Genomic DNA, 18,491 nt, shown 5'->3' on the forward strand with positions numbered 1-18,491 from the left:
GGGAATGGGGCAATATGCAGAAATGAGGGGGGGCTGGAAACAGAATAGAACTGCATTGACGACAGAACCAAAGGACAAGTAGAAGATTGGACTTGCAGATAGAAAAGGCTGCTTGGGGGCTTTGAGCTGCTACATGAAGGGTGACAGAAAAAAAAAAAAAAAAAAAAAAAAAAAGAACTGCTTCTGTATGGCAACCGAAAGGCTCTCAGAGGAAAACACATCACTGACACAAGCCCTTCTGCTCTCTCTACCATGAGAAATAACAGAGAATATCTATGTGTAGGTTGATATGACCTAATTCTGCATTTGTGTGTGTGTGTGTGTGTGCGTGTGCGTGTGTGTGTGTGCATGTGAGCGCGTGTGTGTGTGTATGTATCAGCCTCATCCACAGGATGGAACGAGTCAGAGGACTTAAGTCTAGTGAACCTTCCAAGCCCTGCTGCACACGCATGCTTCAGTGTAGGAGTGTGTATGTTTAACAATGTCTACATATCATGAATTCTAAATCACTGATACATATCTTAGATGTTTCATACATATATTTGCATCAACGTAAAATCTCACAGCAAATAATTACTGCTGAAAAGAAACTATGACAGCAATTATTGTATCACGTGTATGCTTTTCATGTTGGTGTAAGTGAGCCTGTGGTCATTGTACACGGTGCAAACGAGCTGAGAAGGTCCCTCTTCTTCGTCCCCTCCTGTGGATACACACACCCCCACATCTGAAACCCTTCAGCCTAATTTGTCTCGTTTCCTCCACCCACCAGTCCCACACCACCGCACAAATGCCACAACACTGACCAGCCCATCCCGACTTCCCAAGAACAGAAAAAAAAACAACAACAGAGGAACCAAAGAAACGACGACACTAAAGTTTACACCACGTGGAGCACTTCAGTCCCTGGTCCCTTGCTCCGAGGGAAAACCTCCCCATCCCTCCCCTCCTCCCCACCCACCGCCCACCCAAACCCCGCGACACCCATAGAGGACTCGGGTGAAGATGGGGCTCTTTCTGACCTTGTAGGCCACCCGTGCTGGACACCTCTTCCCAAGGCCTAGTGGAGGACACATGTGCCTCAGCATGTCATACATTTCCCTGCAACTGATCCTGCCACTGCGTCAGTGCATCAGCCAGAGCCAGCACACCGTTACCACAAAAACAAACAAAAAAAAAAAAAAGCACAAAAGACAGAGAGAGATGAAGATATTGGGAGAGGGGAGCAACGGGAGTGACAGTGTCGGAGAAAATACACTCGTAAAAAGGAGATGGAGCAGACCATTGATTAAAGTAGAGGAGAGAGATGAGGAGGAAGGGAGAAATGACAAAAAGTAAAATAACAAAACAGAAAGACGGAGGATTTGGGGTTGATTTGGAGAGACTGTGGGGCGTTTCTTTGAGCTTCCAGCACTCTCTTACAGTTTGTCAAAGAAAAGACGGAGTACATGACAGGGGAGAGACTGAGGGATGTACTATGGGTCGTAAATATTCTTCTGTAAGATATTCGGTGCAACAAAGGTATATACGAAATGTTCATGTACGTTTGCACAGTAGTGTTGGACAGAGCTTGACAGCAGGCACCAAGCTCTGAAGGAGGGGGTAGGGGGTGAAGAGGGAGGGGTGTCAATGCAGTTTCTGTCGTTCCCCCAACCCCCAAAAAACCAAGAACAATGCGACACTACAGTCGGCAACCGTAGCTTAATACAATATAGCCATGGCTCCACAGCAAGCAAAAGTAAAATATAATTTACAAGTAAAAAGAAAAAAGAAAAAAGAAGAAAAATTACAATGTGGTAAAAAAGTTTAAATGTAGCTTTTTTTTTTCTCTTTCTCCTGCATGTCATTTAATGCATTTCACATGCTTCTCTGGGTGTCTGCATTGTCCCGCACATTCTCCCAGCAGTTCAGAATGCAAGTCCAAAAACGGTGGAAAATAATTTCTAAAGTTGAAATGATAAAAGAAATAATAATTAAAATATAAAAATAAAAAAAAAATATAACAGAGAGTACAAAGCGGCATTCATTCCATTCCTGGATGCTGTGGCTAGCAAGTGTGGTTGAGAGGTTTTGTTTGAATGGAAGTCAAACCTTGCAGGCCACCCTATGGGGGCATTTCTTGCCTAAGCCGAGAGGCGGGTCGATAACTCGTAATAAACTGTACATGTCCTTATAATGTATGCGCCCGCTGCAAGAAGAATACAGGGGAGTTAACAAACACACACACACGCACACACACGCACACACACGCACACACAAACAGGAAAAAAAGACACACACGTACATCCAGAAAAAGAGAACATTGGGAGGAAGAGCACAAGATTGACAAGAACACAGTATCTGAAAAAACTTTACAATGTGCAAAAAGTGATTATTGAGACACTTGAATGCATCTGTGCAAACTCTACACACACAGAGAGAAAATAAACACATCATTTTAGGGTATTTTATAACAGTCATCCTTTTTTTTTTTTTTTGCTACAAAAAAATCTTCGATTGGTTCTTCTTTTAAGCCTCCTCCTCAGACTGACACCACTTCCCTTAAGCTTCTCACACCAGCTCCTAACTAGGATGTGTGCACAATATAATTCAAGATCTACCAACAGACCAGGAAAGCATGTGCTTGGTTAAATGGCTATTTGCTTAATAATTACTTGGTGTGTAAAATGCTCCTCCTTCTTAAATACATGTTCAATGTCAGCCATGCGTCTTCATTTCCTGCCGTCTGTTAATTGTGCAGCAGTCAGTAAATTAGTAGTTGAGAAATTGCAGGTTAGTTTCAAGAAAAAAAACAACCCAAAAAAGCATTGTTTTCACAATTATGGATGGTGCACCAATGAATGAAAATAATTATTCAGATGCAATCCTTCTTACGGATTTATCAGGCAAATGACTAGACATGCCAATAATTAGTATTATTATTAACATCAGTACTAGCTCTGTCCCTTATTATAAACATTATATTTGTGCAAACTTGGCATTTTCTCATTAATTCCTTCTTTTTAAATCACTTTCTGTGCAGCCTACAGGACAGCATGAGGGCAACACACAGGCACTGGAATACAGATACCTTGAAACTTAGCATTGTCTACAGCAGACCTTCAGGCTACAGGGAAGTACTTCTTGGGCGTGTAGACTTTTCCACATTAAGTTTTTTTGCAGTATGCCGATTCCAGATATAAAAGGAGAGGGGTTTGGGAAAGGGTGAAGGGCATCTCATGAGGGTTCACGAAAAGGGGGAGAGGAGGGATCAGGGATGGGGCTGTACGGCGTGAGAGAGATAACCAGATTCCTGATGAGGTTATGCTCAGATCCGTCACAGCCCTCTTGCAGCTGCTTTGATAGAAAACTACTTTCAAGTAGCTAAAGTTTGTGGTTTCTTCATTAATAATATGACCCAAAATATCATGGTGATATTTCACCAATTAAAAAAAAAAACAAACCCAAAACAAAACAAGAAAAAGAAGGGACTGCTTTCTTTGCTTGAGTCTTGCACTGTGTGGGGAAACTAAAAAAAAAAAAATCACATTAAAAATAGAGACTGATGAATATTCCTTGTTTGTGGTCCCATGTGGACTTAATGGACAAAATGAATAAACTGTAACATCTGCAAATACTTCTATGTGTTTGTGTGAAATCTCCAGATGTAATGTATGAGGATTTGCACCTGAGTGCATGCATCTCATCACTCACCAGGCAGCAGGATCATATTCGGCCCAAATCCTGACATACTCATCCAGATGGTGAGGTCCCAGTATGGATGAGTCTCTTGTCAGGTACTCAAAGTTGTCCATGATAACGGCTACGAACAGATTCAGCATCTACTCGCACACACAAACACACAAATGTTAATCAACTAAAAAGAAAAACAGCATCTGAAGTCTGATCCGATTGCCTTCATACAGGGCAACTAAAACAACACAACAAAACATTCCCTACGCAGATGCCAGTATAACTGTCTCTATATATTTGTATTTTTTTGGATGCCAATAGATCAGCTGAACGTGGATCTCGTGTGATTGAGTGCGTTTGAGTCTGAATCATGTGCTCACCAAGAACGAGCAGAAGAAGATGAAGGAGACAAAGTAGAGGTAGGCAACCTGGCTGCCGCACTCCGGCTCTGTGTTCCCTGACAGGGGGTCACACTCCTTGCCCCCCAGACACGACAGCATGATATCATGCCACGCCTCTCCTGTAGCACTCCTGTAGACATTGGGAAGATGATGAAGGTGAAGGTTTTGATGAAAGTTTGAAAAAAAAAAAAAAAAATGCACCGAAACAGAGAATCATATAATGGATTCCTCCAAGAAAAAAAAAACCCAAACCACAATATGAAATCCTACTGTTTTTCTCCTCTGACGACAGCGTTTCAAGTGAAAAAAAAACCCAAAAAAACCCCACGGTGACCAGTTTTGGTCCGCAGTCCACATGCTTCACATGAGCGCCACAGCTTATTCTTTTGCAGGATCTGATGTGCTTTCAAGCTTTGTGAGGTGGGCTGAATTTTAATGTACAAATACTGATTACAATACGCAGACACACACCTAAAGAGAAGCATCAGCGCTTGTACGAAGGTCCTGAAGTTGTTGTGTTGGTTGATGGCACTCTCTCCATCTTCCTCGATCATAATATTCCCAAACAGCTGTGAGGTGAAGAGAACGCGTTACGACACTATTTGTATGATCTCATTAACCTCCCCCCCCCCCATCACACACCAAATTCTTATGACGACGATCAGCCTCATTTTTATTCTTTGTTGCATCCTCCTCATCACAACTCTACTATAAAGATATTTAATGAATCCCAAAAGCACTGTAGCATTTTTAGGCTCGCACCCACCTGCATCCCAATGATGGCATAGATGAAAAACAGCATGGCAATGAGGAGGCAGACATAAGGCAGAGCCTGAGGGGAGACACAATAATCACTTTGTATTAAGCTGGCACAGAGTTTAAAGACTTCACGATATTTAAAAAAAATGTAAGCTCCTCTCTCTCTCTCTCTCTCTCTCTCTCTCTCTCTCTCTCTCTCTCTCTCTCTCTCTCTCTCTCTCTCTCTCTCTCTCTCTCTCTACATATAAAAATATATAAGATTTGTGTTATGCTGTATAGTTTGACGTGAACCTTAAAGGATTGAACGAAGGTCCAGAGCAAGATGCGGATGGTTTCTCCCTGCCTGAGCAGCTTGATGAGACGAGCTGCTCTGAACAGCCTTAGGAAGCTCAGGTTGATGAAATTATTCTAGAGTACAGCCAAAATGCAGCCAGAGAGAAAGGTGCGACGAGGCGGTTGAAGGTGGGAGAGAGAAGAAAAGGGGAGGAAGGGGAGAGCAAAGCACAGGAATAAAAGGAAGAAATAGTTAGTGGCGCTTCTAGTGCAAAGCATATTTCTCAGATAACAAAAATATAAAGAAATGAGAGGAAAAAACAGTCAAACCCAAAAGAAATGGAAATTCAAACTCAGTACAAATGAAACAATGAGGAGCCAAACAAGTCAAAGCAAACCGAACTCAAATCAGCAAGGCTCTGACAAGCTTTTCATACTCAGTAATAAAGACAAACCCAAACAATACAACACAAGGGGAAAGGTAATCATCCAAATCTAGCTAGTTTCATCCAATTGGGAATCATATTAGTAGTCGTGGTAGGATTGGTGAGTAGTAAGAGTGCAGGGACATCAGGACGCTTCCTTGGAAAGACAACCAAATGCACTAATTCTCTCAAGGCAAAGTATGCACATTTTGGAATAAAGCAAACCCACAGCATGCAGATGTGAACCGAGTCAAAAGCAAAGCCGGAAATCTCATGGCAACACATGCACCATATAAGGGGGTGACCACAAAAGTCATGTGACATACTGTTGTGATGTCACAGTCAAATAAGTATAGACACTAATTCAAAGAACGACAACAAATCATTATATGTCTACGGAACTTATTTAGGATCCCGTAGGTTGAGCCTGAGTCTGATTATGTGGTTTACAAGCTGTTTTCTACAGAGTTGCGAAACCACTCTATTATCAAAAGTGATTATTTTGGATAGATTTCTTTTTTTTCCCCAGTTTTATTCAGAGATGAAAAAAGAACAAATCCACAAAATCTGATCCAAAATCAATATCTATGGCATTTACTCGATTACCAAAGTAAGACCCAAAAGACTGCAGTTTGAGACTGGAAGTGCTCAAAAGGGGGGTGGCAGCAGCACATGCAGGTTATTTACAATATGGCACGTATGACAGAGCCGCTCAGTCTGCGAGAGAGTCTTGTGAAAAGAAAAAGGCTCATGTCAAAGACATGCAAGGGGCTGCATGCATCGCTTGTTCTCTCTGCCTTGGGCAAAGCTTCACTCTGTCATTCTCCCAGTCACTGTCGTGTCTGCGAGCGTGTGAGTGTGTGTCAGTACGTGTGTGTGTGTGTGTGTGTGTGTGTGTGTGTGTGTGTGTGTGTGTGTGTGTGTGTGTGTGTGTGTGTGTGTGTGTGTGTGTGTGTGTGTGTGTGTGTGTGTGTGTGTGTGTGTGCGTGCGTGTATACTCTGTGAATGTATTATGAGTGTACAATGGATTGACGTGGCAATCAATTCCAGTTTATTCCTTTCAAAATGGAATACTCATTTTAAGTAAAGGATATATGCATATTAATGCAGTCCATATTACATATAAATATGTTGTGTGTGTACATGTATGTACATCAAGTGACTGGCAGAGAGGCAATAGCTAAAAAAGTGTAGCTCACTGAGAGTTGTGTGTGTGTGTGTATGTGTGTGTGTGTGTGTGTGTGTGTGCGGGGGTGGGGGGGTCAAACAAATCATGCACATTTCATAACCGTAACATTCGCAGGGATGCAGTTAAAATAGATGCAGTAAAAAAAGATCTCCAAAAAATTACAAACCATCTACATGTGGATGTTGCAGACATATGGTTTATAGCAGCAAATTTTTGGATTTTTGGTTGATTCGAAGAACAACCAGACAGATTGACCAAGCCAGTTGTCAATGGTGGACACAGAGGATTCATAGTGCATTTTGATTGGACCGGTATCACAGCAAGTAGTAGGTGTTGAAGGGGGGGAAGAGGAGGAGCAGGAGGAGGGGGGGGGGAGGGAGAGAGGGAAGGGGCGAAGTAGATTACAGTAGATCGTCGTAAAGTTTGTGGGCGATTTAAAGAAAGCATGTAAAAAGATAAAAAACAAGAAAAGAAATCAATGGTCATTACAGACACAAATTAATACAACAGCAAGTGTGTGTCAGCAGAGTTTACACATCCTTAAAACAACAAAGCATATAAAGAGTCAGGAGAACTGTTGGAGAAATGTGTGGATTCTGAATTAAAACACACAACAGCAACAAAGCAAAGACATCTACATATTTCTAGAGCTTTGACTGATGAGTAAAATCAATTTAAGTCCTGAAGGGGCTTGGATCATATGACAGAAGTGGAGTGTCATATGGGTTCCTGAATTATAGTAATTTTTAATCAACACTGTTTGATTTGAACTGAAACACTTGAAAATCTATTCCCTTTCCATCCAAACTAGCTTTGGTTCAGCATCAATGAAATCCTCTAGCAAATCAGGGGATTATCAAAGTATGTTGAGACAGGAAGTGAAGGAAACATTTGACGCTACTTCCTTTCCACATGATGTTTGCCTCAAACCTCTCTGTAAACTGAAGGAGATGCATGCTTGGCACAGTTTTCCTCATGATTTAAAAGGATGTTTAGAGTCCCGGGACGAAGGTAATCATCTTCGTCTGAAGTTTGTATCAGGACGGAAAAATAACGAATTGAATCACAGTCACTTGTCTTTGCTTTGACTTTGTATGCAACAACAATGCAAATTATGAACACATTGTTCTCTATCTGAACGCAAGCTCAGAATTATTTCAGTGTTTTCATAATGATACTCTTTGGAGCACAAAGAGATCTGCACACATGTGACATATTATCTTTTTGTGGTGTTACACTGAAGTATTCAGTTCATAATAAACTAATCTAAATGTTAAGGGAAAACATTAACTATATTAATATAATAGATCAAAAACCAAATTCATTTTGTTTTCATTAATTATAAATGACACTTGAAGCAGTTCATTTTGATACATATGAAAAATTTAAGAAGAAGGAAAAAAAAAAAGCAGCACTTCTATTATACTTGCTTCTTAAGTCTATTATTTCTTTATGTACAATTTCAGACCTTCACCTGCGCTCCAATCTGGAAACAATATTGGCTGAGAGGCTGCTCGGAGAAGCTGCCTCACTGCAGAGCGTCAGTGTGCTTTCTGCCTCGCTGTTTGCAGTTCAACGCTGGCTAGCTGATCCCCGTTCCACCAACTGGGGCAATTATATAAGACTTTCAAGCGATGCTCATGCATGACTGAGCAAAGCTCGACTCAACCGGGGCCTCTAACTCATGCTCCCTCCTTACTTCCCGTCTTGTCCGCTATATTCTTTTACTCAGTGTGGCAGATGTGAAAAATCCACAGACGCATGCTGAGACTCGCTCAACAAACAGCGGTTGAACTCCACTAACATGGCTAGCTTGACATCAATTACTGTTTTCACTCAAACATACACATATGGTTCAAATTTTACGACTTACCCCAAGCTCGGTAACCAGGATGTCGGTGATGCTGCCCAGAACTGTGACACAGTCAAAAATATTCCAGGCATCTTTGAAATAATTCTGCGATCGGGAGAAGAAAGAGACGAGAGCAGAAGGAAAGAAGAGGTTGGAGCAAGATGGGGCAACAAGGACAAAGGAAGATAAAGTAGAAAAAAGAAAGAAGGATATGATGGGGTGACATGTTGGAAATATGACAGATTGAAAAGCAGGAGAGCATGGATGTAGCAGGGAAGCAGACAAAGAGGAGGGCAGGAGGGAAGGGAAAGGATGGATATTGACGGGGAAATGAAGCAGTACGAGGAGATGTGGCATCGACGGGTCACAGTGAAACAAGTGAAAGGATATTAAATGAGATTATGGTAATATCGACATGAAAGAAGCACACAAGGAATTAGAAAATGAGAAAGAGACAGAAAAGAGAGAAGGAGAATACGAAAAGCCATCAGTGTCCAAAAGAAACATGAAGAAATCAGATGACACAAATGGACCATCAGTGATGATATGCTGGATCGAACCCAGAAGACCAAAAAAACCCACCTCATACTGTGTATTACTATTTATCACAAACTAAAGCCACAAAAGTCCATTACTTCAACTTAAACGAAAGCTTTTTGTGTTTTCTTTCTTATCGCTTAAAATACATCTGCACTAATAGACTGATGAAACACCTTTTTTGCTAAAATGATTTAAAAACCAGGCGACTCAAAGATGAAGAGCGTGGGACAGAAGGGACAAAAAACAACAAATGAGAAGCAAGCCAGCTTTTCTATTTTTTCTGTTTAAGCTTTCCTGCTTATTGCCTGTAGCCAAACTGTGCATTAGAAAAGTGGAGGGACAGAGGGGGGGGGAGGAGGCTATTAAAATAAACCACCTTGACACACAGATATCTCTGAGGGCTGGGGTTGTATTTGCATTGTGCACAAGTTTAGATGCATGGGGTTGTTCAAGTGCACAGTCTAAGATTCCAATCCGGTCCTGCTTAATCACCGCCCTCCACGCAAGCTTTGCGTCTCCTTTACCGCCTTCATGTCACTCACTCAGATTTGTAAAATTATTGTAATACTGTTCCTCCTCCAGCATTGATTCATGCACACACCCTCCTCTGTTCCTCCATTAACAGCACGGATTACTGTTGATCACCTTCTTATATAATTTTTTTAAACCTTCAATATGTGAAACATAATGAATATCAAACAGTGCCAAAGCTGAGGAAAAGGAAAACCGCATAAAAAGTCGGTATTATGAAAGAAATCTATTTGATCTATTTTGCAAAGTACGTTCCCCCCCCCCCCCCCACCAACAAACAAACTCACCAGTGCTCCAAAGGCGATGATCTTGAGTACGCACTCCATGGAGAAGAGTGAAGTAAACACTATGTTCAGGTTGGCTAAGACAGCTTCATAGGTGTCAGAAGCTCCATCATACTAGAAGCAAACACACACATCGCAACACACACGTTCAAACCGGCAAAAGAGTTGATTAAATATGAGAGAACGATTTGAATGCAGATGAGTGTACGTTCATGTGAACACAAACGTCAGGGACACAAAGAGGTCAATGTCTACAGCTTGTAGGCTGGTGCCTAAAGCTGCCTTGTCGTCCTTCTGATCACATGCTTTACAGTTGTGTGTCGTGTTGGAAGCTCACGGGCTCTTACCTTCATCATGAGCACAACTGTATTGAGCGCGATCATCGCCATGATCGTATACTCAAACGGCGGCGACACCACAAACTCCCACATTTTGTACTGAAAGCTCAACTTGTTCTGAGGCATATGGCGTGTCAGAGGCCTGGCGTTGATGGCAAAGTCAATACAGGCTCTCTGTCACAAACAACACAGAAATGTAGATCAGTCCTTGTCCAGCCTTTGAATTTCTATCACCCTTCTTCTCCTTCCTCACCTCATTCTTTTCTAAACTGTAATCCTCCATCATCTTGTCTCCTTGTTCTTGGAAAGTGATGATGATCAGAGCTACGAAGATGTTGACAAAGAAGAAGGGGAAGACCACGAAGTACACCACGTAAAAGATGGACATTTCCATCCTGTATCCCGGGCTCGGGCCCTGATTCTCATAGGTCGCATCCACTGAATGTTTCAGCACTCTGAAGGGGGGAAAATATGGGAGTTACAGGTTGTCTAAAAGTCCTCAGCGCTACATGACTGGACACATGTTGTCTTGTACTTACTGCGGCCACCCCTCTCCAGTGGACACAGTGAAGAGGGTGAGAAGGGCCCAAGCCACATCATCGTAGTGGAAATCGTACCTCTTCCACTCCCGCTTCTGCGCCTTCACTTCGTTATCTCGCTCATACACTAAATATTCGCCTCTGAAATACACAATACACAAGGAGACGCGTCGCCTTTGGACAAATTTCAAAACCACACGAGGCAATAGCTGTGTGAAGACAGAGCCAGCCATCTCTTTCAGCCTGACAAACAAGAGGACATAATCGATATTTCTTTACCTGCAATCACGCTCAAATTCTTTGGATTCGTCAGTACAGTAGAAAAAACGTCCCTTGAAAAGCTGCACAGCCACCACAGCAAAGATGAACATGAAGAGCAAGTAGACAATGAGGATGTTGAGCACATTCTTCAGGGAGTTCACCACGCAGTCAAACACAGCCTGGGGGCACAAAAAAATAACAATAAAAAAATTGTGTAATTTGTTTTCAGTGTTTTGAATTGTAGCGCCAAAATTAGAAAGTAAAATATTCTATTGTATGGCAATATTATTACAACTCTCTTGTCACAGTTGGCATTTGGTTTTTGTTTTTATCAACACAAAATTGATAGAAATTGATGCGCAAAAAGCTTCATCTTCATCAACCCTGGCACACACACTTCCCATAAACAAAACAACAAGAAAAATAGAGTTTTATGTCCATATTATGTGTGTAAAAACTGGTCACTCACTGAGTTCAATCAATCCAATAGACAACCATGCAAAATGTAAAAAATTATATAAAAACGATGAATTACAGATGCCAACAATCTGCATATCTGATGGATCGTTGAAAGTCAATATTTTAGCATTTGTATTATGCTATCATGGGTGGCCCTCGCAGCAAAATGAGCTTGACATTCCTTTGTAAAATAGAAAAAAATATATAATTATGCGCAACAATACAAGTTAAAGTCGTCTTTGGCATAAGCACTCACACTTTGCATACTTCTTGACAATTGTATAGCCATGAACTCAAAAATAAATCCAGCCATTCTCGCAATAAAAGCCTTAAGTTGCATCATGCTCAGGTGGGGGATTTCCTGCAGAAACGTACCTTGAGCTTGGGAAGTCGTTTGATAGTCTTCAGAGGTCGTAACACCCTCAGTACCCTCAGAGACTTGATAGTGCTGATGTCCTTTCCTTTACTGCTCCCCCTACATGTGTACACGTTCATGTACACACACACACACACACACACACACACACACACACACACACACACACACACACACACACACACACACACACACACACACACACACACACACACACACACACACCCAAAAGAGTGCACACATATACACACACACATACACACACAAACACAAACCACGAGTCAGCGGATTCAGGGGTTTGTGGCAGTCATACTCGTCTCGATTCCAAAATGGCAGTGGGCAGCCATTTCTTGATGGCATTTGTGTCCAAGTTAACTCAAAAAGAGTAACTTCGTCTGGGTTATATACATAGCAACACATGCAGCATTGCTATTATATTACACTTTCGCCTCATATCTACACGTGAGGTTAGCATTGTAGCTACATGCTAGAGTTAGGTGGTAACTTACAACTACAGTACATGCTATGGGAGACAACTGATATCATTCCTGTCTGAATGCTATCTCGTAGCTACACTTGTTCAATACTTTGCAAAGTATTTCAATGCTTTAGCCTTGGCTTGCACATGCCCAGCTTGTGAAATATAATCATGCTGCATTGAAACCTTGCTTTCCATGCTGCATTATCTCTTCTTTTAGCAGCAGCTCAAGTGATGAAGAACGTTATTCTCTAAGAGGCATTAGAGAGAGTTTAGTGGTGGTCTCAGCGAGACATAAATAACCCCTTATTTCTTTACTTGCAGCTGTCTGAAGGAAAAACAGTTGCTCTTCACTGTAAATAACCCACCAAAAATATTCCCAAAGTTCACCATAAGTCACAGTTTGATCCTGTTTCTGTGTGAAAGAGGCAAAAACTTGTGGTAAATGGAAGGTCAAACTCTCTCTTTAAATGACTCGACTAGTTCAAATCGGTCAACTCTAAGGTTCAACTGTTATAGCTGGTATCACGGCATTGTTCAAACAGCATGGACTCTTGTCTTGTGGGGCTTCGAGCCAAGACAAAGACGTTTTAGCGAGCATTTCCTGATGAAATGCTGAGCTAAACCACTTTCTTTGAAGCACTTTGAAAAATGTAACCTTCGAAGAGAAAAAGCCAAAACTTCATCAAAGTAAAAACTTACAAATTTAAGTAAAAAAACGAACTCAAAAGGGCTATACACCTAGTAACAAATCACAAAATCTGTTTAGTGAGTCTGAAAAAACATAGTTGTAACATAATGATGTTAACTAAAGCTGAAAAATAAATAACACAAAAACCCTCAACATATTGTATTATATAACTTCATTATAAAATAAACCAAAGTTCTTAGCATCAAGGACATTTAAATATTTCTAATGTCTTGATAAAAAAAAAAGTCAAAAACAAAATTAGGGTTAAAAGACTAAGTTCAAAGGTCGTCGAAAGTGGTCCTGAGGAGAGACAACAGCTGTGTGTATGGCTGCCTGTGTCTTACAGCTGTTCGAACAGATGGTGGACTGCTGGTGGTTGTGTGCGTGTGTGCGACTTCGTGTGCAAGTCTGCACACACGTGTATGAGCGTATGCGCTAGTGTATGTGAGTCTTGGTTTCTTCATAACTGTTTTTTTTTTTTTTTTTTTTTTTGTCCCCCATGTTACTGCGCCTGAGTGCAGATGGTGGGACATATTTTCACCTGTCTGAGTCAGAGCTGTTCCATTGTGAACAATGAAAAAAAAAGGAGGGGGGGGGGACAGACAAGTACAAATTTCAGCTGTGATGAGGAATGGATGAAAAGGAAAGAGATGTGTGTTCAGAAGAACATGGTAGTGCAGAAGGAGAAAATGAGCAGGAAAAAGAGAGCAGAACTTTACCCGCCGCCGCTGTTGGTGGTCCAAACGGAGAGATGAGTTAAGGGAGTGAGAGACAGCAAGACAAAGGGAGAGAGGAGACAAAAAGACAAAGGGTGGGAGAAGGAATAGAATGGGACACAGAGAAAGGAGGGTTTTTGAGGGTAAACATCCATATGAGAGACAGAGAGAGAGAGAGAAAAAGAGAACACAAGGCCTGTTTTTTGTTAGATCAACCCTCCCACCCACAGACTACTCTAAGCAAATCACACGTATGCATGCAATGAAACACGCACACTCACAGTTAAGACAACAGATGTGGGAAAGAGATCAGCAGACTGGTGATGAGTCAACAGGCCAGAGGTTGCCATTATTTACCCATTAAATACCGCCGTATGTTTCAGTGGTACTCTCCAATTGTGTAAACTATCAGTTTCTTAAAACCCACTCATGAACTGCGAGTTGAAACCCCTTGATTAATAATTAAATGCTTGCATCCCTTGTAATGAGGACTGCTGGAAAGATCAATACGCTCGTGTATTAACTCATTTTACATCCGCCACGTCTGGAGAACAAACACCACCTGGTGAGAAGAGCATCACAGGATGTAAAAGTATCGCTTTAAGCTCACCAGTCTCCATCCATCATCCGGATGCCTGGCTGGGGATGAATCTGAGTCTGACTGCAGAAATATGCAGGACGGCGGCAAATGTGGTCAAAGCCACAGCAGCCCTCAGACCAGACTAATTGGATTAAAGGAGCGATAAACATCTCCAATGAGACTGCTGCTCATTTCTGGAGTGCTGTGTGATTTCCACCAATTGAATTAAGGCCCTATCTGGATTTGTGCAAGTCTGTTGTGATTGGTTTGGATTCCCCAAATCAGCTATAAATGTTGTTAACCCCTTAAATCAGAACTAAATAAACAAAAACTTCATCATCATACTGAAGCTTTTCACTACTTGCACCTACCATCTGATCTTCCTATTCTCTATGCATGCATACACCAAACATTATCACCCAACGTTTCCCAGGAAAGTACTTACGCAGATAATTACGACAAACACAGTCACATTTATATTTGGCCTATGTCACACAAACAGCGTAGAGGATATCAAGATAATGACAGGCGTACACAGATTTATACATTTACACACACATGGACAGATTTGACTGAAATAGGGGAAAGAGTCTTGGTGAAAGAGACACAAAAAAAAGATGACCTGGAGAGAAACGCTGGGGTAAAAGCTACTCCTATACATGGAGCACCATCACTAGAACCCTGGAGCACCTGCTTGCTTTATCAGCTAACCTTCACATGCATGCATTTGTTCTTGGGCATCTTAACTTGATGCAATGACTGTGATCGTTACACTTCACCAGTCCACGTGGAAACCGAGCCAACTTGTCAACAGAAGCGTTTGAGAAACACTTGGATTGGTGTGTTCCATGAACAGGCGAGAGTTAAGAACGGACGTATCAAAGACCTCTACAAAAGACACTAAATGTGTTAATTAACACAGGTTTAAGGAGTCTGTGCACCTAAAATACAAATTAAAAAAACAAAACAATTAAAGAGCTGATTTCCAGACAAGCAATGACTATCGATCAAATCATTCATAGATTATAATGTTATGAGTACTGCTGGATATTGACGAGTGAGTGTAACTAAATCCTAAATCTATTGCCAGATACAATCATATGAAATATATGGACTTTTCTGACGCCTGATAGATAAGGAGGGAGGGAGTAAAGGAGATTTTGGTTGCTTCTGTGAATGATGGAAAATGTGATAGGATGGCAAAAAAAAAAGCAAAAGTGGGAGAAAAGAGAACTCTATCTATGTATTTTTGGTTTTAGCTACAGCAGCTGAACACTTTACCAAAGGTAAGGAGAAGTATATGTAAAACTAAGAACAGAGAGACACATTAGGATTAACAGTGCGAGAGGACATGAGGTTGGAATATTTGTTTGACTGAAATATAGTTGGATTAATGAAAACTGTGCTGCCTCTTTAAGTATCGTTCTTTAAGTATCCTAAATATAAGACATTGGTATTTTACCATTCAAATACCTACATATCTGCTCAACACAGAATCCCTTCAGGAAATATGTTGAAAATGTTAAGGATGTCCGCACTGTACCAAAGAGGTAATGATCAACAATGTAATGTTGACGTGAGTATTGGGTTTATATTGGCCCACAACAATCGCTGTTTTGTGATACAAGCTTTACAACACTTGTGGGGAATGCTATTGCTTGAGTGGGTGAAGAAGAAACCACTCAAGTCAAACTCACAACCAAACTGTGCTTGAAGAAAGGGCTCATAACCTAAGCGTTAATGATAATTCTCTTGCATCCAGCATGGTCAGTGCAGTACCTCTTTGTCACAAATTGACATATACAACAATGGATTCCCATTTGAAGCGACCTGCTGAATCCCGGGACGCCTAATGGACACTTAGTCCATGATTTCACAGAACTGAAAACAACAAAACGAGAAAGGATAACATAGACAATCTGAATCATCAAAAATTGTAATTGCTTCAGTAGTCAATAGGCTTGTGCATTAAAACTGTATTTACCTTGATGCTGGTCAATGTTGTTAACATTAAAACAGCTGAAGCTGTGCCAGCTCAGACCATGCTTTCATTTGATGTATAAATAATTACTTACTTGCACAGTGAAAGTGCTAGGGGAGCAAAGTCACAAACATTACAAATGAATAATTTCTTTTTTTAAATGATTAAAAAAAAAATGATACAAATGCAAATTCTTGCTCTCCATGCGAGCATGCTTCTTGTGGTTTCTGCATCGACTCTGCTAAACCACTTTAGCCCATTCATGTAGAATTCGAGGTAAAACTACACACTTGCGTGACACACCTGCCACTGCTGTTTACTGAAAACACAAATAAGATGTTCAGTCGTCAACAGATTAATATCAAGCAACATCTCATATTTCTCCACATGTGAAAATATGTGTCGGAGGTTATTACATTACCATTATCAACTTAGAGTACAGTATATCTTAAAAAATATACAAAGATCACGTCACCATAAACAGTGAGTGCATCTCTGAAGATCTAGTTTGCTTTACGTATATCCTCCCCAACCATGCAAAAAGCCAAGTTCATGCTTGGAGTGCAGCACACTTCTCATAATCTAATCTCTAGCTCAGCTCAGTTATGCAAACATAACTGTATTTTAATCCTTGACATCATGCAGATCGAGTAGAACTTAAAGTACCTGATTTGTTGCGAAGAGGGGTGTGGAGATTATTGGAAGAAGGCTCAGCTTGACCTGTCCTGTCTTTGCAAAGGGGCCTTTAACTCTAGAACGCCCTGGGCACTAAAGGGTTACAGGTGCAAAAGGTGGTCCTCACCTCTCACACAGGGAAGAACAGGTGGATGGAAAAAGGATGCTGGGATACTGTTTTTTTTTTTTTTTTTTTTTTTAACATGTAGATGTGGAAGCATTTTGCTGAGGGGCTGAGAAATGATTGCAGAAACATAGGTGACCGTGAGAGACAAGATGAATGAGAATTGCCAAATGTTGAGGATTCGCTATTTGTATTATAGCACAGGTGAAGGAAGGTTTGATGGGTGGAAATGAGCAGGAAAGAAGAAAAGAAAGAGGCAGTGAAACAGAATGTGTGGTAGAGACAAAAAAAAAAGTAGAAAGGAGTAAGAGGTACGAAATGAGCCATGCGCGAGTAGAGAAGAATAGGAAAGACTGTACTCCAAGGTACCAGTGAGGCAATACACAGCCACAGGAGGAGGAGGAGGAGGAGGAGGAGGAGGAGGAGGAGGAGACAGGAGAGAACAGTGGGAAGGCAAGAGGGAGACTTACGTGAAGGCGAAGGCCACCAGAGCACCACTAACCACTATAAAGTCAAGGATGTTCCATAAGTCCCGGAAATAAGAGCCCTGGTGCAAGACCAACCCCAGATCCACCATCTAAGATAGAATCAGAAAAAAAAAATTGAAATCCTCATTTGATGCACAGTTGGTTTTCTGTGTTGATCCATATCCGATAAAGCCAGATGATCCCAAAAGGTCTGGAGGGAGTGTCGATGTGCAATCCTCCACACTGTCTCACCTTTATCAGCATCTCAAATGTGAACACTCCTGTGAAGATGTAGTCAAAATAGCGTAAAACCTGCACAAAAAAAAAAAGATGCATCACGCTAATGGAAAAGAGGAACAGGATGCGTAAGTCTGATGGATTTCAAGGTCATACGGTACAGCAAGACACTTCACACAGGTGAAAGGCTAATTGTTTAATATGACGGTCTCACATTGTTTCGCGGGGAATCGGGCCAAACAGGATCTTCAGCAGCTAATGCAATGCTGCTCATAGCAATGACGAGTAGGATGCACATCTCAAAGTAACGCAGGGTGCAGACGTAATGACACGCCCGTCGAAACCTAAAAATAAACACAAAGACGCACCATTGTTTCAAATGTTATGTCCCACATGCCATTAGGTCTAATTTATGAGTATAAACTTATAAAGATTAACAAACATTTAAAAAAACATAGTGCTCATAAATATATCTGCATTTGTAGACTTGACTTTTGTTAAAGAGCGAGAGGTACTACTGATAAGTAATGGCAGTGAACTTTACTTATATAGCATATTTTACTACTTCAACTGTCTCAATGGGCTTTATCAGTTACTTTCACCCAGATGGTAAAATAATACGTGTACATTTGATAAGTAACAC

General features: G+C 41.1%; 1 protein-coding gene across 1 annotated transcript in view; it reads right to left on the bottom strand.

The window, feature by feature from the left end:
- Window positions 1-18,491, bottom strand: part of cacna1aa (calcium channel, voltage-dependent, P/Q type, alpha 1A subunit, a) — a gene marked incomplete at both ends in the record, with an annotated part of 68,629 nt that overhangs the window by 13,367 nt on the left and 36,771 nt on the right. The window contains 16 exons of the mRNA XM_080510942.1: window positions 2,092-2,188; window positions 3,694-3,821; window positions 4,053-4,203; window positions 4,545-4,642; window positions 4,840-4,905; window positions 5,124-5,240; window positions 8,593-8,676; window positions 9,930-10,040; window positions 10,274-10,438; window positions 10,518-10,719; window positions 10,804-10,944; window positions 11,083-11,243; window positions 11,899-11,998; window positions 17,615-17,721; window positions 17,864-17,923; window positions 18,063-18,192. Coding sequence (XP_080367068.1) covers window positions 2,092-2,188; window positions 3,694-3,821; window positions 4,053-4,203; window positions 4,545-4,642; window positions 4,840-4,905; window positions 5,124-5,240; window positions 8,593-8,676; window positions 9,930-10,040; window positions 10,274-10,438; window positions 10,518-10,719; window positions 10,804-10,944; window positions 11,083-11,243; window positions 11,899-11,998; window positions 17,615-17,721; window positions 17,864-17,923; window positions 18,063-18,192 — 1,918 coding nt within the window. The remainder of the gene's footprint in view (window positions 1-2,091; window positions 2,189-3,693; window positions 3,822-4,052; window positions 4,204-4,544; window positions 4,643-4,839; window positions 4,906-5,123; window positions 5,241-8,592; window positions 8,677-9,929; window positions 10,041-10,273; window positions 10,439-10,517; window positions 10,720-10,803; window positions 10,945-11,082; window positions 11,244-11,898; window positions 11,999-17,614; window positions 17,722-17,863; window positions 17,924-18,062; window positions 18,193-18,491) is intronic.

Source organism: Blennius ocellaris (assembly GCF_963422515.1).
Source record: "Blennius ocellaris genome assembly, chromosome: 16".
NCBI classification, from domain to species: domain Eukaryota; kingdom Metazoa; phylum Chordata; class Actinopteri; order Blenniiformes; family Blenniidae; genus Blennius; species Blennius ocellaris.